The 21,699-nt window shown below is 39.2% G+C and overlaps 3 protein-coding genes across 13 annotated transcripts in view; 1 reads left to right on the forward strand and 2 right to left on the reverse strand.

Annotated features, from left to right (window-relative positions):
- The window catches only part of ubap2l (ubiquitin associated protein 2-like), a 28,722-nt gene extending 27,055 nt beyond the window's left edge, over window positions 1-1,667 (reverse strand). For 5 of the 6 annotated variants that reach the window (XM_034892594.1, XM_034892592.1, XM_034892591.1 and 2 more), the window contains exons 1-2: window positions 1,337-1,527; window positions 63-200 (exon numbers count right to left, since the gene is read on the reverse strand). In XM_034892594.1, the coding sequence (XP_034748485.1) occupies window positions 63-158 (96 nt within the window). In that variant the 5' untranslated portion in view covers window positions 159-200; window positions 1,337-1,527. Of the gene's footprint in view, window positions 1-62; window positions 201-1,336 lie in introns of all 6 variants that reach the window. The other variant, XM_034892590.1, reaches the window with a different exon arrangement.
- Window positions 1,668-2,433: 766 nt separating this feature from the next.
- Window positions 2,434-5,098, forward strand: LOC117956225 (protein C1orf43 homolog). Of its 4 annotated transcripts, XM_034891158.1 has the most exons (8): window positions 2,439-2,827; window positions 2,922-3,023; window positions 3,143-3,251; window positions 3,351-3,404; window positions 3,786-3,952; window positions 4,074-4,132; window positions 4,452-4,700; window positions 4,762-5,098. In XM_034891158.1, exons 1-7 carry the CDS (start codon window positions 2,771-2,773, stop codon window positions 4,657-4,659), a joined length of 756 nt encoding a protein of 251 aa, XP_034747049.1. In that variant the 5' UTR covers window positions 2,439-2,770; the 3' UTR covers window positions 4,660-4,700; window positions 4,762-5,098. The 4 variants fall into 4 exon arrangements, with proteins under 4 accessions (XP_034747051.1, XP_034747050.1, XP_034747049.1 ...); XM_034891160.1 differs by lacking the exon at window positions 4,074-4,132 and having other exon boundaries at window positions 2,434-2,827; XM_034891156.1 differs by having other exon boundaries at window positions 4,452-5,098.
- Window positions 5,099-5,378: 280 nt separating this feature from the next.
- tuft1b (tuftelin 1b) lies at window positions 5,379-21,699 on the reverse strand. Of its 3 annotated transcripts, XM_034891153.1 has the most exons (13): window positions 21,456-21,699; window positions 20,263-20,322; window positions 10,885-10,962; window positions 10,690-10,782; window positions 10,498-10,572; window positions 10,245-10,310; window positions 9,621-9,710; window positions 8,895-9,005; window positions 7,734-7,957; window positions 7,357-7,462; window positions 6,972-7,055; window positions 6,610-6,704; window positions 5,379-6,414 (listed from the first exon to the last, which is right to left on the reverse strand). In XM_034891153.1, exons 1-13 carry the CDS (start codon window positions 21,564-21,566, stop codon window positions 6,342-6,344), a joined length of 1,266 nt encoding a protein of 421 aa, XP_034747044.1. In that variant the 5' UTR covers window positions 21,567-21,699; the 3' UTR covers window positions 5,379-6,341. The 3 variants fall into 3 exon arrangements, with proteins under 3 accessions (XP_034747044.1, XP_034747045.1, XP_034747046.1); XM_034891154.1 differs by lacking the exon at window positions 20,263-20,322; XM_034891155.1 differs by lacking the exon at window positions 9,621-9,710.

Below are 21,699 nucleotides of genomic sequence, written 5' to 3' on the forward strand. Positions count from 1 at the left end.
TCCTATATTCAACCCTGGTGTATGTCACTGCATCTGGGCAGTGTGACAGGTGTTGAGAGTACCTGAGGCCTCTGCTTGTGCTGTGTCTGACTCTGTGTCTGGCCCTGTGTCTGCTCCCAGCTGCCACGGACTCGGTTCCCGCCCATGGACGTCATCATTTACAGTATATACAAATAACAGTATTTACAAAGGAATAACACCTGCGAAGAGAAGGGGGAGAAAGACATTAAAGACCCGTGACCATTACCTATTTATATGCATTTCTGGTACACAATTCTACTTCCTCAAACTGCCTGGTGGCTTATTGCCTGGTGGGGGGGGGAAGCTAGCAGCTTTATCAAGAAGACAGCATCAGCTTTGTTCCCAGAGACGCCTGAAAACGTTGACAAAGAGTGTTTTAGCCGCGGGTAGGACCCGCGAAGCAAGAGTGCCTGCTGCATGCATGGCTTGCAAGTGCGTAACGTTAGCTAACTTATTTACATCAGAGTATTATGCAACAATTTCTATATCAAAATAGCCTTGGTAAGGTTTAGTAAAACTATAGCGTGAAACAACATTATATGATTGTAAAACAAACGAAATATAGATCAACACTGTTTTGAACACCAAATGAGAGAGCCAAGATACAAACACATTACGTTAGTTAAGACATCCGACGGGCTAACGCTATACATCTCTATTGGATAGCAAACTGTTAACATTGCTATCAACAGCGACAGCTTAATCTTGCATACGTTACGCAAAACCCTGTTTGGACTAGCTAGCCCACAAACAAGCCTAAAACCAGGGCCCGTCTAACATATCCAATTCTATTAACCAGCCACATGGCCAAAATGCTAGCCAACTAGCTAATACTTTAGGGGAAAGCATCCAGTTTTGAGGTCGTGGTGGGCTTCCGCTTCTCACGGCTTCACCTCATGGCGACAACGAAGATAATTGTAATAGCCGATAGCAAAGTAGCTAACCGAGTACCGACCACTACGGACTTAGTTTTATGACCAACAAGTTCATTACCTAGCTAACTAACTTACTAGCGAGCAGTTAAAATGTCATGTTTGAACAAATCAATAACGCCCATGCCACTCCGTTGCCGCTAGCTAGCTAGTATGCTAACAAATGTTAGCCAATGCTAACTTAATTAACGTTAACGCTAACGTCGTTTCGCACAGCTAGGCAACATTAGCCAGTTAGCAAAGTAGCCCCTTCATAAACTGCACCACCTCTATACAACATGTTAGCCCCAGTATGATGGCCGGGCTCTCGACATAGGAATCACCGATGCTAAAGTTAGGCCTGCAGGCCGCTGAAATGAAAATAAATAACAGACGATACTGACCAGAAACCCGGCTCAATATTTGACACTGCTACACAACCGACCGACAAGTGGTCTCGTTGTCAACTTTGTAGTCGGATTTAGCACAGGAAATAATTCCTGAACCCCAAGTTGATACAACTAAGTTGGGGAAATATAGCAACCCGACTCGCTCACACAATAAGCGAGAGACTGAATTTACCTGTTTCTTTTCCACTCTGACACCACGGAGAGCCGCGTCACGTGGTTTACAGGGCGCTTCGAGGAAACTGGACCCACAACATGTGATCACATTACACACTAGGTTTAATATCAGCGGAGTTATGAAATGTAGTGAGGATGCACAACATAGATAATAAATGTTGGCACACTGAGTGATGAGGAGTGTAAGATATTGCATTTATCTAAGAAATAAATACACTGTATTTGTAACATGCCAGTGTTCAGTATGGTTGGAGCCATGAACTTGAAAGTACTCACATGGGAAAGCAGCACTAAAACTGGTTAGAAAACAAATGAAAAAAAATGTAAGAAAAAAAAAGCACAGAAATGACAATCTAACGCGGTATCCACATAGCTACATAAACAATTAACTACATTTTCATAACATTTCGTTAATTAATTGTGCAAATAGTGAATAATATAATATAAGCGTTTTTAGTGTATATGTCATGTTATGTATAGCTATTTATCACACACTACACTAATATGTCATAACGTGATGTATAGGCGTATATAAGGAATATTCCTTATACGCCTATACATCACATGAATGAAACAATGATGTGCAATATAGTACATATGTTACTGCTAGCGTTACTTCTACTACTATTACTACTACCGCTAGTAATATAATAGTAATATATAATATCAATTACAAAGTGTGGTTGTATGAAGTTCTTGTTTAACTGCACAGTTTGGCCTGTTTGGCCAACATTGCCAATTATCTTTAGTGTTTTAATCACATTTTAAACATAAAGAAACATGCTACAATACAAAACATATGGTATTAGATTTTAGGGACCTGTGAAAGTTTGGGGCTATACAAAGCATATAACATATTGTACTAATGTGAAGTAAACAGGTAGGTTGACTGGACTGGTCCTCCTTACGCACAGTTATTACGGTAATATGGAGCGTCGCAAATCAGATGTCGTCGCTGTCGCCCTCCAGCTTCTAGCTAGCACTAGCTGAACTGCGTAACTTACTACAACATGCATGATGTCGCTGGCAACGAATATTAGAGTCAGTACGCTCGCTAGATAGTTTTTTTTTTTTGTAGAAACATCCTTCCAAAGCTGATAAACATCTGCTCGACTGTGATGCAGTAGCATTTATTTTCTAAATGAACAACCGACTGTTAGCTACCAAGCTAATGTAGCAACAGAACGTTTACATGCACTGCTAGCTAAGCTATCTTATCGGCCTGTGGATAAACTGTTTACACTGGCAGACAACATGGCAGAGTCATTATCAGGGGTTAATGTTGTTCTGGTTATGGCCTATGGAAGCTTGGTAAGTAAGTTTCAGTTTTGGTTGCTAGCTGATTGCTCATGTGATGATGCTAAAGGTAAAACACTGTCTTATCACGGTTTGGTTTTGTTGGCAGGTGTTTGTGCTTCTGTTTATCTTCGTCAAAAGGCAAATCATGCGATTTGCAATGAGATCCCGCAGAGGACCCCATGCACCTATTGGCCACAATGCACCTAAGGTAAGGTGACTCTCCTCTTTAATAAGATAGTTTACCTCTTGTGTAGTTGAATAAGGATCAGTTGCTGTTGGTTCAAGAGTTCAAGTGTCTGTGTATTTTCTACATGAATTGATGTACAGTCTTTGAGGGAGGAGATTGACGCCAGATTGTCCAAGGTCCAGGAGATCCGCTTTGAACCTCGACTCCTATCAGAAGAAGACGATAGGCTGAAGCAAGGATCACAGATTAGTCTGTCACTTTTTCAGCTCATCTTGTTGTCACCTAGATCTATTTTTTAAGTGCATTTCTTTTTTTGAAATCTAACAAAAACCTGTTTGTATATTACAGGTTGCTACAACTACCTGTACAGAATGAAAGCTCTGGATGCCATCCGTGACTCAGGTGAGAGATTAAATTTGATGCTCGGAATTGATTCTGCAGGTGCATGAATCATACATCTTTATCGTGTCATCACATAACTTAATCCATTATTATAACACTCATGACTGTATCATCTCTCAAATTCCCTTCAACTATCACATCTTTAGAAAAAGCAGTTCAAACAGCTTTTCATCTGTCAATCTCTGAAAAATTGTTTTTTTAATTATTAATTAAATTAATTTAAAATGTATTTATTTCTGGAGTCTTTTTTGCATAATAATTATGCTCTATGAGTTTACCAAATCATGTTTTTTGCAGTGACCTAATTTCCCTATGGGGAGTATTGATACGTCATCTTCTTTTCAAACCTTCACTTCTTGTTCTTTCCTGTTTGGACCTCAGGAATTCCTCTGCAGGAGATAAGCCGCTGTCCCAGTGCGTTTACCGGACGCAGCTTCAGGAACTGGCTGTCTGAGTTGCGCAACTCCCACTCTCTGATCAAGAGCAGCCGCAGCGCGCTTATTGACCGTTTGCTTGAAGGCTACGACAGCGCTCGCCATGGGACTGGGGTGTGTAAAAGTATTTTTGTGTGTGACTGATAAGTGATGGAAAGAAAATGTGAATATGATGGGCAGTTTTTGTTGTAGCATGTTACCGATTTGACTTTAAAGTTGACTCTTTTTTTTCCAGGTGTTCGGGGAAGCAGAGTTTCTTGAATACCAGCAAGCTCTAAATGAACTGGCTGATGTGTAAGTGCTGTTATTCTCATTCCAGACTTTAAATTGTTAGTCTTTAGAGACACGTTCAGTCTTCACAAGCACAACAATAATCATCAAAAAGTATAGCGTAGACCTACTTGCACAAATCTTGTGTTTTCACTTATTTTTAATCAACTCTGTTATTACTATTACTGCCGCTATTTCATTAGTAATATCTATGAATCTATTTACGTGTACTACTACTACTACTAATATATTTGTGCAATGCCATCCATCAATCAGTTGACATTTTTGCATAGTAACCACCCCCTTTCTCTACCTCACTTCCCCCCCCCCCCCCCGCCCTCAGGGTGAAAGCCTATTCCAGTACCACCAGCCTAGACCAGCATCACCAGTCTGCAGCCAAGGACCTGACAGGCTCTCCTGTGAGGAGCACTCCCTCCACCATCCAGGTCACCTACCTGCCCTCCACCGGCCAACGCAGCAAGAGGCCCAAACATTTTCTGGAGCTCAAAAGTTTCAAAGACAACTACAACACACTGGAGAGCACCCTGTGAGAGACCACGGTTAATTTGCGGAGTGTCCGAGTGAGTGAGTGTTAGAAAAAGAAATGTCTCATTTTATAACAATAGTTAAGATTTTAGACAATTATTTTCTCATTATGGTGAAGCCCTTATGTGCACCCGTTACACCCAAGGCCTTTGTTCTTAATTTGGACCTACCAAATATTTTCAGAGAACAAATAGGATTGTAGAAAACTGCAAGGTTTCCATTGTCATTTTTGTAAAAACAGCAATGTTAATGGCAAGTCACCTGGATTTATTTTTATCTTTCTCAAAGTCAAAATGTAAATGTGTGTACCTTTTGATTTACTGTGTTTGTACAGATGTAAGATATTTATATGGAAATTGATAACTTATTTAATTGATATTGAGTGATTTGTATTTATGTGAGGTTGTTCATGTCTGTGGTTTGAGATAAAAGCCTTACTACCCACTTTACTAATAGTCTGTATTTAATATTTCCACTAGATGGCAGTACAGGGTTAAATAGTACAGATGCAACAACAGAGATGCTAAAAGTTAAGTGCGTACAAGTTCACAACAACCAGGTATTTCATTATATTGAAATAAAATGTGACAGTCTACACAAAAACACAGACTGAACTTCAAGGTACAGTATCTTTCTAGAGTGTTCACAGTAAATGGGTACTCAGTTCATAAAAATGTACATCCTGGATTGCAAGTATTTTAAAGAAAAACAGCCATACAAACAATGCAAAATTATGTAATTAAGTTTATCAGTTAAATCAGAGTTATTAAATATGCAACGTTTTAGCACAATACTAGATGTGTAATACAAAGGGTGTTGAGGCAGCACTTGGCAGTGTAGATAAGAATTACAATGCAGCTATCAACTAGGCTCTGTCTCTACAAGTACCCCCTAATATGTTTTCCAGCATAATTAAAATAAAGGTCAGAATTCTAATACATAAAATAGCATTATATGTGACCCATTCTTATATTTATGTTAAACGTAAATCATATTTTAACATTCACATAGCCAACTGCATGCCTGCGATTGGCAATATGGTGCAAAGCACTAAGGACTCTGACCCTGGACCCTGCTGCTTAGGATTGTGGCCAAGAGGCTTTAGGATGAATAAGTGCTGAACACACTCACCACAATGTCCTTATTTGTACGAAAATGCAACACAGACATCTACAATAATAACAGCAGTTTTTAAACTCAACCTACCATATACATTGACCTATTTAAATAACTTATTCCAGCATGCGAAAGAAGTGGAAAACTTTAAAACACAGGGAACTTTACTAAACTTTTGCTACTGTGTCGTGAAGACTTGTTGACCAAGTACGTACTGCACATATTTGTGTCTTTGCATATCATAGAAGAAGTTCAGTAAAATCTTTGCATTGCACAGCTTCTTACACGTATCCTTTTTAGGATTCCTCCTACCACTGGATCCTAGTTTAAATTCCCCTTTGATTTCCTATTTTAAATTCTGTGTGATACAGAGAGCCAAGCAAGGTGTGCTGCCTCAAAAGTAACTATGAGGTACTTACAACGGACCAATGTGCTTCGTCACCATGAGGTCTGTTAAGCCAGCATTTTTGGATCACTGCATATCCACATTTTGTATTCTGGTGGTTGGTGGTTAAATATATACTGTATATTTACACTATATTGTACTTCTGGTTATTCCTTTGGTTGACACTCAGGAATTGATCTCGATGACTTTGATGAACGGGAGGGCCTTGTCGGTCGGTGTCGTCGGTGTAAGTCTTTTACTGTACAGAGGGGGGAAAATAAAATGTACGTTTACAGGTCGCAACTGTAACACAAAATTTCCCTTCTGGGTTCAATAAAGTATTTCTGATCTGTTTGATGTGTACATTTGACCATAGCGTGACCAGTAGACAAGACCAGGCAACAAGACATCAGTAAAATAAAATCAGCATCTTACTGGGAGTAAGAAAGCTCACCTGTAAACAACCTCTGGCTTGTTCTCAGTGGACGTCAGTGGGGGAGGTTCCTGGCCTGCCAGGAAGTACTCCATATGGTCATGCATTTCTCTGTTCTGCAGACCGAAAGGGGTTAATGACTATAAATTGTGTGCACAGACACCCAGATGCAATTACAGAGCAGTAGTATGAAAGTTGTACATGCAAGACAACTTTTCAGCTCTCACTTGATTGGAAAGTAATCTATTTGAGTGTGGGGCTTTTAGATTTAGCACAGAATGGACGAATAAAAACAAATACTATATAAAAAGGTCAGTCATAGTTATAATAGCCTTTAGTTATTCGTTCAGATTATCTAATTACAGTTATGTAAGGCTCCTGACCTCAGCTTCCAGGAAAGCCACCCTCTCCTCCAGATCCCTGATGAATCGTTCTCTCTCTTGGATGACAGTCCTGGAGTTCTGCAGCTGTATCATTGACAAAACAAACCCAAACCAACAGTGTGAGACGCTCAGGAGAAACCCAGCTCACTTTTCCGAGAGAAGCAGATGCAGCATTACTTATTTATGACAAGTGGGTTTTGTTCTCACCACAAATTTCCTCTTGGCTCTACTTCCGCAAATCAATTACACTTTATGTGTCCGCCTCCTCAAAATCTAATTTCCTTGTTAATGGTTTCCTCTGCAGTTGTGGGCAATGGAGAGCTCATTTGCATTGTGTGTGTGGTTGTGTTGCACTGCTAGTCAACCTGCTTGTGTGCATTAATACCTGTTCGATCATGTGGCGGACTTTCCTTTGCTGACACTTTAACATGTCGTCAAGGTGATGAATCTTTTCCTTCAGGAGAGCCACCTCCTTCTCCAGCTTTTCACACCTGCAATCACAATATATGTGAAAACTATGTCAAACTAACTAGCAAATTGATACATATATAATTATTCAAGTAAAAAGCCGTACATAACTACTGAACAAGTTAGTTTGTTGTTTTGACTAAAGGAGGTTTTATTTGTATGCTTTGCATTTTGCACCCTGGAAAGCAAGTTGCTAATGGGTAAATCATTTCAAATTCCTAAATATTCAACCAATTTTAGAGGATATAAAAGTGAATGAATTTACCTATCTTTAAACTTTGTTTCTCTTCTCACCTCTGTTCATTCTCCTCCCCTTCCTCCTGGTCTGCTTTGAGCTGCAGCAGCTCTGCCTCCCCTGCTGCCATCTTTTCTTTGAGGATGCTGTTCTCTAGCTCCATGTTTCCAAGCAGCTTTTGCAGCTCCTCCACCTGCTGATCCCTCTCCTCCAACCGCTCCCCAACCTTCTGTAGCTGCTCAGATTGCTCAGCCAGACGAACACCATACTCCTGTGACTCGGCCTGTGAGGGGAGCCACAGAGCGAGAGCCCATTTAGATCAGAAAAAGTGATCTTGCAATTAGCCGCAGCGTTCTGCGGCGGTGGGAGGGGGACATAAATGACCCATTTTTCACTCTTGTTAGATGAGATTACTGACATGTAGCTCATTCTCTGGTAGGTTTATTTGTTAGGACGGAACACTTTACACGCTACCTTCCATAACAGTACATGAGCTGTGTCCCAAATTCTTATTAGATACCATTTCTAAGCAGATTTTAACACATAGTATACTCAGTGTGCATACTACGACCCATGATTTTAGCGTATGCGGTTTATATACAGTATACCCCCACAATGCAATTGGAAAAGAAAGGGAGGAGCTGCTCATAGCTGGAAAACATACACAAAACTAATTGTAGATGGTGGTGAAACAGATCCAGGAACATCTCAAATAAACAAAAAAAATAACTTACATTTAAAAAATAACATTTTGTGTTTAGTACTAATTGTCAGCGACAAAAGTTCTAAAGTGTTGTAATAGTTGCTCAATTTTTCATCTTGTCCAAATCATAGCCTAAATGTATTTGCTAATGACTGAGAATTAAAATGAATAAAATGACAAGTTAGGATTCCAACTATGTAAATGGTTTTATGTGTCTGTCTGTTGTATCAATAAATGTGTAACTAGTGCTACTAACTATACAGAGGGTTTAAGGACTTGCACATAGGGACAGAACAGCCTATGGTAAGTCAGGGGGCCTTGTCCCTACATGACCTGACACATGAAAGTGTGCTGTGGAGCAAAGACCCATACAGTGAGGGTCACAGGATGAGGAATGAAATCCAAAGATAAGATTGACAGATAATGAGGATGATTATAGAAACAGCACAGCAGCAGAGGAGTGAGTCATAGCTGCAGACAGGAAATTGTATCATGCTACTGATCTTGTGAGACAAACCTGCAGTCTCTCCCTCTCCTCCTGATGCCTCTTGTCCATCTCCTTCAGCTGTGCATACAGACGCTTGGTCGCCTCCCTGAGCCTCACACTTTCCTCCTGATTATCCCCGACCTGAGAGTGCAAGCAGACAGAAAGTGACATGCTTAATTAGGCTGGTAAACTACTTAAAACTGAGGGCAAGGTCGGTCTGTTAAGTTATGCTGAGATAACCACTTACAATGGAGGTCAGTGTGAATTGACTCGAAGTTACTTACAGTAAATATCACACATACAAGTCCCTGGTTGTGGACAGCCACAATATCTTTCTGCTCCAACACTACTTTCTTGGTAAATAATGGTGTTATATTACAGGAGATGTTATAATGTGTCGTGTCTGGACTAATACACAGGAAATGCAATTTTGTGTGTATGTGTGAACTCTATTAGTCAGGATGTAAGTGAGCCCCTGAGCTGTGTGTGGTAAGCTTTATTATCAGCTTAAAGAGTTGCACCATTTTCTTTAAAGCAGCATGCTGTTGTGTGAGTGCGAAACAGTTGGAGGGCCAGACATTTTTCCATTATGAATGCTTCCATTTTAAACGTAAAATTTGAATGCATTCAAACTAGTTTCAGCTGAAATTGGTTTCCGCCATTCCCCATGGTTCATTCAAATTAAGCTGATGAATATTCAGATCATAAAAGCCACAGCAAACACCAGTTAGAGATGCTAAATTAGGATTTGCTCACCTGAGCGTCTGAATCGGTGGGAACAGTGTTGCCATAGGTGACAGCTGGTTTGCTGCTGGGCAGGTTGACTCTCAAGCCATTGACTGGATACTGAAAAGGAGAGCAGCGGTAGGTTAGTGCCTTATTTCTCCTTTTACTTGTAAAATGTACAGTGGCCAAGAGAGATCACTGCACTGCAACTTAAGAAAACAAGCAGATGAAGGAAAGAATCTTCGTTACTTTGACAACACATACATTGTTTAAACCAAAGACTCCACAGTGTCCATGCACTGTATTTTTTGCCTAGATTTGTTCCCATTATTTAAACATTTGCTCATCTTGGATTTAAATTTATAAAAATGATTTAATTAATACTTGATAGGTTAATACATATATGAAAAAAATCTTTAGTTAATTAATTGCAGGCCTAACTGAGTTCATTTTATGGCATTGAAAGCTCAACACACAACAACTTAAGAAAACATAAAAACATGAAGAAAATATCCCCACCTTTTTGACGAGACAATTATAGATCCAAATTTAATCCAGTATCATAAATGCTGTAACTTACTTTTCTGTTCATCTACCTACTTGTCAGCATTACATTCACCAAATCATCTTTGATTTGATGCCGAGGGTGTGTACCTTGTTATTGGTAGTGTTCTGCCTGGCTGCCATCTGCTCTCTCAGAGTCTTCAGACAGTACCTCACCTAGAAACAAATTCACATTAAGCATTAAAAAATGTGTTGCAGAAACTATAACTATGCCTTGCTGTCACCATATCAAACCCGGCAAAACACACACACACTATTGTTTTCAACCAGTGGTTGAATGATGACTCATTGTCTAAATGCGCTTGAAGGAAGTGTTGCTCAGCTCCATCTGTCACACACTGACCTCCTGAATCTGCGACACTTCGTCCGTCAGCATTCTGACACTCTCTGCTTTCTCTGGACGGGCTTTGAGGAGAACCTGTATACCACAATGACAGGAGTGTGATAAATAATATAAGTGAGCCACCAAATAATTTGGGACTGGCTTGTTCATGAATGCAATTATGCAAACGAACCCTAAAACATCCTCACATACCTTAATGACTTCAGCTTTTTCTTCTGTGGGAGTGACCAATGTTTCTTCCTGCTTCTCTGGTTTCTGTGGCAGCACTACTGCTATGCTGCTCTCCTGTATTCAGTGAAAAAAGTTTAGTAAATGTTCCATCCTTTAATGTTTTTTCTTTCATTGATTACACAACATGACAAAACTGTTTCCGCTTTGATTTTGTACCTTGCTGCTGTTCCGGTCGGAGGAGCAGCCTGACTGATCCTGATCTAGTAGAGTGAGTCTAACCCGCCTGCATCTGACCTGAAATGAAGGATGAGTGCGTGAGAGGAACTACATGACTTACTGAATCCGTGGGTATTCGGAGAAAAACAACCAATGAAGAAAAAGGAGAGGGGCTCAAAATGAACGTTATCAGTGAAAAAGAGGTTGGAGCAGAGAAAGATAGGCGTACTTTTAGTCATGAAACATCCCCACTCTGAAGTTCCCTTGTAGATGCCACGCTGTTGGACCACAAAGCCTAGCAACCAGACCCAGGGGAGACATTTCCTTAGCATTCTTGGGGCAAAGTCTGGTGATTAGGACCAAACACTCCACTACTTGCTGGAGAAAATTTAACTAGGAACATTCAAAACATCTATGGCTGCTGAGTCACCTTCAATTTTGTTGGCATAGAAATAAAAACAGACCATGTGAGACCTTCACAACTTCCCTTTAAAACAGAATATACATAAATGGAAAATATTTGTGCAATAACTCATACTGGCTATTCTGAAGAAAAAAAAACGATTGTCTGACTTGTGTTCAACACACAGGACTGAGTGTTTATTCTATTCCTATATTTGATTTGTTTAAATTATAAGCCGTTTCTAATGTTCTGCCAGCTTTTCCTGTATTCTTATATTACATAATACATATTATATATTCACGATCACATGGAAACCCACATGATAGTGACTGAAGGCATTCACTGGAAGTGCATGTTGTTCTATATCGGTCACTTAGTCAAAGTTCACATCATAATCCCAGTGCTATTGTTTTATTTCATGTTGTAGAACTCTATCTCTCAATAGGTTGTAAGATCATCCACTGAAAATGGCCTAATTAAATAGCGGATCAAAACAACAACAAATTAATCCGATAAAAAAAAAAAAAAAAAAGCTGCGCACATAATCTAAAATAACATGAACAAAATGCCCTGTAGATGTTCGGACTGTTATTATCTTAGTTACTTCTTAATAACTTTTATGACAACTCATAAAAATATACTAATAAATGCTTAGTTAGTTAGAAGATAGGCTAGTACAGAAGGGCGTTTGGAGGTTATAGCAAAGTAAAGTAAGAAGTTTACAGCTCACAGATGACACACTGTTGGAAGCTGTAACTTAGCTCATTAAAATGTGTTTTCAGGACTGGCATTTTATTTTCAGTCAGAGGTATTTTTTTTTACAAGTTTCGCAGGCAGATGCTATTCTTGCATGCCACATAAAATACAAGAGAAACAGATGTTCCCCTGTCATAAATCCTGCTAAAAGGACATCAAGAATCTTCTTGTCTTTACTTATTTTTTAGCTGCATAATAGTTTGCATTCACATGTACTTCAGAATCACAATCAGCTTTATTTGCCAGGTATGAGGACACATACAAGGAATTTTGCTTTGGTTTGTATTGCTCACAAAGTGCTTACTCATACAAACAAACAAAATAAACCACACACACACACACACACACACACACACACACACACACACACACACACACACACACACACACACACACACACACACACACACACACACACACACACACACACACACACACACACACACACACACACACACACACACACACACACACACACACACACACACACACACACACAGTATAAACAGAAACAATATAGACAGGTTGCTCTGTAACATCAGGTTTTAGTGTTGTCTTGTTCGGTCGATGTCACCCAGTAAGCTGCAGAAACGCAACAGTACAGGGATGCTACTCACATTGTGTATCTACTGTACATTTAATAAAGCCACTTACCACACCTTTAATTGCTCCCTGTGAAAATGACACCTGTGATTACAGTGCTGGAATGACAAAGAGGCCCTGACACATTCTCTACATACCACAGTCTGTTGTCAGCTGTAAGATTCAAAAGGTGCTGTAGGTAGGACTCCGAAGATCCATGACTTAGCCAAACATTTTAACATAGACAACTTCTCAGTTCCTCCCTCCTTTCTGCTAAAGACCAAAACGGTCTCTAAGCCCCTCCCCCAACAAGGGAGAATGAATGTGTGTACATGAGCAGTGATATACACACTAACCACTTAGATCATTCAACCACTCCTTTCCTGGGAAAAGCCCTTAGCTGTATCTGGCTTCAAAGTAACACCGTGGCAGTGCAATCATCTGGACACACATAAGTGCCAGTCAGCAGCTGAATTCCAGCTCTATGAGAAAACGTGGCACAATAGTATCACTTTCGAAGATTAGGCAATTACGAATGACGGGATGACTGGGGCCGTCTCATCTCAATAAATTACAAAACATGGCCAGAATGGCAACAATATTTTTTTATAATCTCTTTTCAATATTAAAAAAAAAATAAGTTAAGTGCAGCAGAACAGGCAATGAAAATAAAGCATAATGCTTGTTACATCCTATGGGAGTTGAACTACAACACCAGTAAAATGAATGTTACAATGAAACAGTAATCACATTGAGCTTTAACGTACGTCTGTGTGTGTGTGTGTGTTTGTGTGTCACAAAACAAACCCGCATGTAAATGGGTTTTGATGGTTTTAGAGTGTGTCTCAACATGCCTATAATAATGTAGACAGATATTCAGTTGAGGTATGGCTTAGGAACATAGGGCGAGCCAGAATATTACACATGGATGACATATTTGGTTACATACTGTACGTAAGTACCTAGTTCTCTACTTTGCAAATCAAACACGGTCTAAATTGTTTACCTCAAATGGCAGATCTTCGTGTGTAATTGCTATTTCAGAAAACTATCAGAGGCAGTGACAGGCAGGCCAATATTTCATTCTGTGATCTCAGGGAGCAACAGCTTAAGGGCTTTACACAGAGGATTGTAGGACAGACACACCCTAGGAGGTGCTTACTGTTCACAGAAACACAATGTTCAACCTCACCACACGCTACTCCTCTGTGTGTCTTTGGAACCCACTGCAAGTTCACATGTCAGGCATGTGGCAAAAACATTCAGAGCTTCAAAATAAGCACACCTGAAGAATAAGTTACAGTAATATAATACAATAACCTTCTCATAAAAGTCAATTGTAGGTAGTTCTGCCCTTCTAGATTCTTTCAGGAAGAAGGGTTCAAGTCCGTAGGTTTGATAAAAGAACGATTATTACAATAGAATATATTTTCCAGAGACAAGGTTATAGAGAATATGCATCCATAGCTCTCCGTAAGTGTGTCTGACTCTTTTCCCTTTCTGCTTGATCTTATGTGCACAGGGGGGTTCAGTTGCTTTCACGTGACATGTTTGTGCGCTGTGTTTTGTCTTCGGAAGGTTAGTGCCTAGCAGAGCTCAGCCTGCAAAATAGATAACAGGTCTCTGACTGCTCCTGGAGAGGACCTTCACCCAAACACAGGACGTGTCCCTAACCACCCTTGGCCCTGCTTTTGAAATTAACACACATGATCATTATAATGCACTACGTGAATATAATGTTTATGAGCACACATGATATGCATATATTTAATTCCAACAGTAGACTTGGAACTCACAGGGGGAAATCCTGAGTAAAACAGCAGTGTTCAAAACAAAACAAAAGAAATATGGGAAACGGTAGACAATAATGTTGCTCTTATAAGATTATCTCTCTGGTAATAATGCACACTCTGCTATTTTTTAAAGTGTCACCAAATTTCAGGAAAAACAAGAGCATCATTACCTCAAAATCCTTGATTGTTCAAGCTGCAGTCAACACATTGCAGAGGTCAACATCGCAGCACCATGAGTCCCAACCAATGATTATGGATGAAAGAAGTTGACTGGGAACCAAGCCAGCAACTGTACTCATTACTAGGTGTCATACCAGGTCAAATGGTCTGTAATGTACATTTGATCATGTTCCAAGAAGAAGTTAAATAACAACAATTAATAACTACTATTGTGGTCCTGGCCTATTGTTAAGACCTGATCTAAGAGCTTGTGTATGTACACATTCATATATTTACAAGAAAAACACAACAGACTTAAAGCTACAGTGCATAGTTTCTGTCTCCCCATTGAGGAATTCTAAGTAACAACATCAACATTGTTGGCACATCCACATGATACAAGCCTTCAGTAATTGCGCACGCGCCCCTCCCACCCCTTTGGCATTTCTAGTAGTAACTTTCAAACACAGAGGGAAAAAAAAGGCTGTAAGTTGAAGTGGTATCCCTGGATTTTCCACGTAAATCCACGTCTAATATTACATCTAATGAATTTACTACAAAGAAAACCTCTTGCATTGCTATTTTCTATAGTAATATATTAGATACAAACGATAATAGGAAAACTACTTGTTTACACATAGACACTAAGAGTTTGTGCTGTTTCAAATAAGTAATAATACTACATAAATAACAAATACAAAGCATCAATAACTTGGGGAAAATAATGCATTTGAACAAAACCATAAACCAATTTTGATGAGACAGTATCTCAACATTCCTGTCCTGTGCTGCCAGCAACCACCATGATCAGCGTTTTCATTAAACAGTAGGTATGGTGGTGAAAACACTGCAGCCTTATTTGAGAGGTCACTGCAAGCCTTTAAATGATTGTCTCCAAAGTGATTTGACATCTGCTGGTGTGAAACTACACAGAGAGATAAAAAACTCAGCGACGCAAGTGAAGTGTTTAAATAAACCTTCAGGTAAATAATCTGCCAATGGATCTTTTCACAAATCAGCTCTTTAGCTGAGCAGCAGCTGCAAGCGCTGAGGGAGAGTTTTCTGTGTCTAGTGTCCTGCTTCGTCATATCAGATCAGGGAGTAGGAGGTAGAGCAGTACTATCGGTTCTTTACCCATTGTTTTACTCAGATAATTTCTCTGACGGTCAGGTATTGGGTGGGGGGGGGGGGGGGGGGATCAACAATTCAGATCCTCCATACTGCATTAGACCTGCAGCTAATGTGAAAACAGCCGGTTACACATCTGTACAATGCAACTCATGTTTACTAATTTGGAGGTGACATCACTGCTTCACCTCCGGGTCCGGGATACAAGAGCATCCTCAAAACTTCAGTGACCTCCCAGAATCAATACAGTGCCATCCAATCCCAGTTATCCAGCTACAAACTCGTCCATGACTGTTGTTTACTGATGATGTCACTGCTGTAGTCCGCTGTACAGGCTGACGTAAACTGAAGAAAAACATTGAATAAAAGGATCAACCAGACATGGCTAAAAATCTATGTACACCATTCCAACAAGGTGGGAAAGTAGAATAGCAGATCACTATTTGCACGAACACACGTATCTACATTCCCATTCCAAGGGCCAACAGAAATCACAGCAACGTGTGAAATCCATCCATCTCTAAGTGCAGTCAAAGGAAAGCAGTTTTACTGCTTAGCAACATGACAACACATGCTTTAAATGATCAACGCAATAAACACTTAAAACATGATAACATGTTGAGATCAAGTCCTGCTCCAAACCATCACACATTAATACGATACTCGTCCCTTCCGATCAATGCCAACATTGTGTCACCAAAAACTGACTCACTTTTCCACAGAACAAGTAACTGACAATTTGAAAGTGAATCTAAAATGTTTTAAACTTGCTTTCGTTGTGACAAACTCAATGGCAATATTTGCATTCTGTGGTCTCTGTCATATAAATCGTAATAAGATTTGTTAATTAATCTCTCTTTTTGTATTTTATATTTGTAAGTATCTCCTTTCGGACTGGTTTCATTTGTGTAAACGAGCCCTTTCTATGATGAATTTACAAGGAAGGCAACCAAATGAATCATATAAGCAAACAATTCATCAAGTAGACAAAACTACAACCGCAAGAACCATCATGCCCTTCACGCTTTACCAACCCAAATGCAAACCCTTCACTTAATCTCCCATAGGATCACACTGATACCTACCTGGGCAGACGAAGGGACTCTTCCTGATGATGTTCAGGCAGCTGTGATCCAGACGGTCTGTGTCTTTGTGACTAAGTGTGTGGGAAGCCCCAACTGTCTTGTCTTACACGGCTGGGTGAGTCTCCACCGGCTGCCCAACCCTTTTTTTCTCTCCAGATTGTTCTCCAGTCAGAGAACTACAGTGCCAGTCCAAGAAAGCACATGGTTGTTAGCCTCCCCTGCAGGACTGTAATGCCTAATACACAATGGAAAGAACTGGAGGGAACATTTCTCTGATTGTATTATAAACAATCATGAACGAAAAGGTTTGTTGATGGTGAATCTAAACTGCACGACAGTGTAAAAGCCAGCGTTATAGTTCTTAATCAGACTAAATGGTGTTTTTTTCACGTATGATTTGAATTAGCCAGGGAAAAAAACTATAAAAAAATATTGGCAACAGTTCAGAGGTCTGGAACCCAACTTTTATCTTCATTAAACAGTCTCAATCAGTGAGAGTAAATAAGTGACTAGGTTAAACTTTAATACTTAGTCTTGTAGCCTAAATGTTTGCAAAAATTCACTAACTTATTTAAGGTGACAAGGGCATGAAGAAGGCTTCATCTACCACATGGTGACAGTGGTAGATAGCAGCACTCTGAGGAATGTGTGGTACGAGTTATATAATAGAGATTAATGAGACGTCTTTATATAAAAGACACTGGCACAGTGAGTGTGTGAAGTGTAAACAAAACTGTGCAAAGAAAAGTCAAATGCCACAGTCCAAATATGCTCATGCTTGCGTGTGTCCACGTGTCTCAGATGCTTTATACATTACATTTTCATCACTGAAACTATCCTACATCTTATGATTTTATTACTATTTAAAGTGTATCACAGGGATGCAACTAACAATCATTAATTGTCATTAATTGACCAACAAAATTGTTGTTACTTAACTAGGTTATGTCAATTGACATACAGAGTTTTGCATGTCTCTATGCAGAAAGAGCAGGCTTCCATTTTGTGCAGGTGTGTACTAAACACCTTGTTAATTATCACACTATTTGTGTGTATTTATAGTTGCTTATCCTTTTGATTTTTATGTGAGCAATGCAAACATGCCATTTAGCAACGCAAGTATCACACACAAAAGGCTTAGAGCGGATCTCTCTTATGTAGCTAAGTATACCCTAGATTTGACAACAACAAAAAGAAAACCAGCAACACAATCCAGCTAAGCTGTTTTAATAATATCCGTGCCGAAAACATTGTTGCTCTTCCGAGCATTCTCACGCCATGACAGAACAGACGTTAACTTGAATGCCATTTGTCATAATAAGGAACAAAATACTTCAACTCTTTCAAGTGGGATGAAATAGCTTTTCCAGTGGAATTAGTGGTTTGCAGAACTGGATGCAAAAGCTCATGTTTACAGTGAGATCACGGTACACAAAAAAGCTATCCCCAAGTAAGTCATGGCCATTTAGAACCAGGTGAATGCATAGCATCGACTTGATCAAGTCAAGTTCATTCGTATAGAGCTTTCAATCATTATTACAGCCAACGACAGATGAAAAATGATCCTCTCCAAACTGTAAATCCAGGAAAAGATATTAAAACCCTCCTCTAATAAATTATTAATTTTTTGTTTCAGAGTTGGAGCCCATCAAAGCATGAAGTTGCCAAAAATCCATTTGCAACATGTGTATTATTAAAGGCATGGCTGTGCGTTTCTCATCTTCCTGCCAGATAGAAAGGATGTGTTTCTTCTTGCCACCATCCTGGCGCATTATGACAGGCCATAACACGTATTAATTCAATGGTTTAGGACTATGAATTACTTTAACCATGATAAAAGGTTTTGAAATGTTTTACCTTTCATTTGACAATAGCCATTTATGTAACTTTGATTATATAGCCACAAAGTGTGTGATGTGAAACCTGAAAAAAAGCAAGTCTTGCACACACTGGATCACAGAGTTAAATACATGTTACTGAAATAAGATCGGGCAGAAAATAAACATTCTTTGACTGTCAATGAAAAGAGGATGCTTCTAATTAACTACCCAACCAACAAGTCTTGGCACTTTCTCAATAAGTTCTTTGGAACTCCTCCCGGCATGGAATCCTCTGTAAATTCTACATTAGGTAAATTGTTTTCTCAACAAAATGATGTAATACAGGAAGAACTTAATGCAGTTCTAGAACGGCAAAAAAGGTTTTATTCATTATTTTAAAACATAAAAACATGGCTGGAGGGTATAATACTTATATATAAAGCCACAATACAATATATGAATATTATAATTACTTCTAACAATGTTTAAGTAGGGTGGTCGGACTTCACATGTTTCAACAGCTCAATTATTCTTATATCAAGTTACAGTAGGCTATGCTGTAACTAGCTTATCTGTGTAAACACATTAAAGTACAGGCTCCACAAATTCTTCAAAGGCAAAAAAGCAGGTTCAAGTTCCAGTGAAAATGCCATTTACACCTTGACACAGTCACTCTGTAGGAAAGTGAGGGATAAGTGACACGTTCAACTTATGCAACAAGTAGTCGTCCCACCCTGCTATTAGACCTGCATGATGAGGTATTTGTTTTTGTACACCCATATAGCTATTAAATTCAGCGACCATTTGGCATTACATTTATCTCTTTCAGAGGATAAGCTATATCAAGTAATTCACTTGCCTTTTGAATTGCTGTCATTTTGATTTAAATTCAGCCACATCTTCAAGGCATACATTATGTTACAATGACTATTATGTTAAAAACAGAGTGACATGCTCCAGCACCAGGCAACCATCTGCCTATATAGTGAAAGATCATGTTGACTGTTCGCCATAATCATCTTGCAATGGTCATCAAATTTGCTTTGATGCAACACACAATGTCACATAACACATGTGTTTATCTGCATTGGTAGTGGCATTGAAATGTAACACTAAAGTTTGTAATACTACTAAAAGACAAATGCCTGTTGAATATGGCAACTGAACTCTTAGAAAAACGTGAAAAGCACATTTTGCTTTCATTAGTGAACAAAAACAACCTTTTCAACCCACAATGTATTCCGACATCATGTGAAATGTGAATTGCTGCTTTATGTCACATAATCTTATTTCAATTGTCCCATAAAAGCTATAGGCTTATAGGCCAACAAACCTTTTTACAGGTAACATTTTTCATTTTTGAAATTGTTTGTGTGCAGTTATACTTTCATATGGGAAACTGAAAATTCGCTCACATATTCAGTTACATGAGAGGAAGGACCAAATTCGCAGTTAAACAGTTGGCTAACATTTATCACAGGTGTGACTGTAACTCTAAGGAAGTATAGGCTAATAATGGTACCACAATAAATATAAAGTGGGAATAAGTCCCTATAGCGTATTATTGAATACCAGATACCGCTAAATTAAATGTAGCAGGGATTTGGGTCGTCCATCTCTATAATTAAAGAAAGGAGCTGTTCAACACTCACGTTGGCTTTGTTGTCCTCTTCTCCATTTTCCTTTATCCGCGTCACGCCGCTGCTCATCTTCTCAGTGTAAAGTTATTCAAACAAAGAATAAGATAGTCGTCGAAAGTTTTTTTTCTCTCCGGTCAGTGTTTAAAACTTTACGTGTTGTCCTCGCAAACAACGTTTAAACTAGATTGTCCAAAGGTGAGTGAACGTACAAGCCTGTCCTGCTGCGTTCACTGTCAGCAGGTATGTTAATTCAAACCCTGCAGGTCTTCAACATGCCTGCACCTTATTTGAATGGAATGTACCCTACTAAACATAAATCAGGATGTAAGAAGCAGAAGTTATTGTGCACATTTTTGTGCTGTTTCAGATCTTGTTTACGGTCTATCTTTTTTCTTTTTTATATTAAAAACATACTGGTTTAGGTTAAAGTAAAGCTGTAACTACCGATTTAACGTTTTGGTTGCACGCACACACTTTTTAGTTATGTTATTTTCAGACTACTTAAGCTAAGCTACTGTATCCGTTTTCTGCCTTTGTAATATTTTCTTTCTGCTGATGAAATGCCAAATTATGTTGATGGGGATTAAACATCTTTGTCTTCTCTTAGGTCTGAGCTTGTTTATGTTGTACGATGAGACTTGAAGTCTCATCGTACAATGAAGAGAATTACAGAGCAAAAACTTTCAAACAAGTAGTTCCAAAACAACAGCACAGCAACTCTATCCCACACGAGACAAAGACAGCGTAGAAACTTAATGCACAGGGTAATCAGGTGACAATAGGAATAAGGAACAGGTGAAATAAATCAGAATGAGGCAGACATTCACAGAAGGAGCTAAAACACCTAACAGGAAGTAAACAAGTCAAGACAACACAGAAAAACTGACTACCAAAATAAAACAGGAAACAGAACCAACACACACAATCATAACAATTACTTAATTTGACACACTCTCAGCTCCTATTGAAACATTCTCTAAATGTAAAGCTAGTTTTACAGATTTAGACCAGACTGGTCATTTATGGCTGCATAGAATTAAGCCTACAAGTTTCCTATTCCATCACAAGTGGCAGTCTTATATACTATGAATTAAAAGCAGAGAGTAATTAAGATGAGTAAATCCTAATCAAACGTTTATATTAACTTCTGAAGAGTTGATTGGGATGATAATGACACACAAAGGCTGAAATAAACTGTACCTGACCTCTGAGAAGTTGATGCCTCCTCCATCCAGCAGACGTTTGGTGTGAGCGCTGCTGAAAAACAGCATTCTGTCCTCAGTCACCTGCCTGATCTTTTTCCAGATTGATCCCATATGATGTCTCTCTTCATCTGTCTTGTTTCAACAAATGTTCAACCTCTTTCTAATTTCCCAGCAATATCCGTGTCAGTAACAGTGCAGCACCCAGAACCTACAGCAACTGTGATCTGCTCACTGCAGCTAATTC

The sequence above is a fragment of the Etheostoma cragini genome, chromosome 14 (genome assembly GCF_013103735.1).
Source record: "Etheostoma cragini isolate CJK2018 chromosome 14, CSU_Ecrag_1.0, whole genome shotgun sequence".
Lineage (NCBI taxonomy): Eukaryota > Metazoa > Chordata > Actinopteri > Perciformes > Percidae > Etheostoma > Etheostoma cragini.

What these genes read in the sequence shown, in the direction of transcription:
- tuft1b (XM_034891153.1), bottom strand. Translation starts at nt 21,566, where the DNA reads ATGGGATCAATCTGGAAAAAGATCAGGCAGGTGACTGAGGACAGAATG. An exon ending in GAGGCATCAACTTCTCAGAG is followed by an intron (nt 20,323 to 21,455) that starts GTCAGGTACAGT and finishes CTTTACACTGAG; the next exon opens with AAGATGAGCAGCGGCGTGAC. An exon ending in GGGGAGGAGAATGAACAGAG is followed by an intron (nt 7,463 to 7,733) that starts GTGAGAAGAGAA and finishes TTGTGATTGCAG; the next exon opens with GTGTGAAAAGCTGGAGAAGG.
- LOC117956225 (XM_034891156.1), top strand. Translation starts at nt 2,771, where the DNA reads ATGGCAGAGTCATTATCAGGGGTTAATGTTGTTCTGGTTATGGCCTAT. An exon ending in TTATGGCCTATGGAAGCTTG is followed by an intron (nt 2,828 to 2,921) that starts GTAAGTAAGTTT and finishes TTTTGTTGGCAG; the next exon opens with GTGTTTGTGCTTCTGTTTAT. An exon ending in CTAAATGAACTGGCTGATGT is followed by an intron (nt 4,133 to 4,451) that starts GTAAGTGCTGTT and finishes CCCCGCCCTCAG; the next exon opens with GGTGAAAGCCTATTCCAGTA.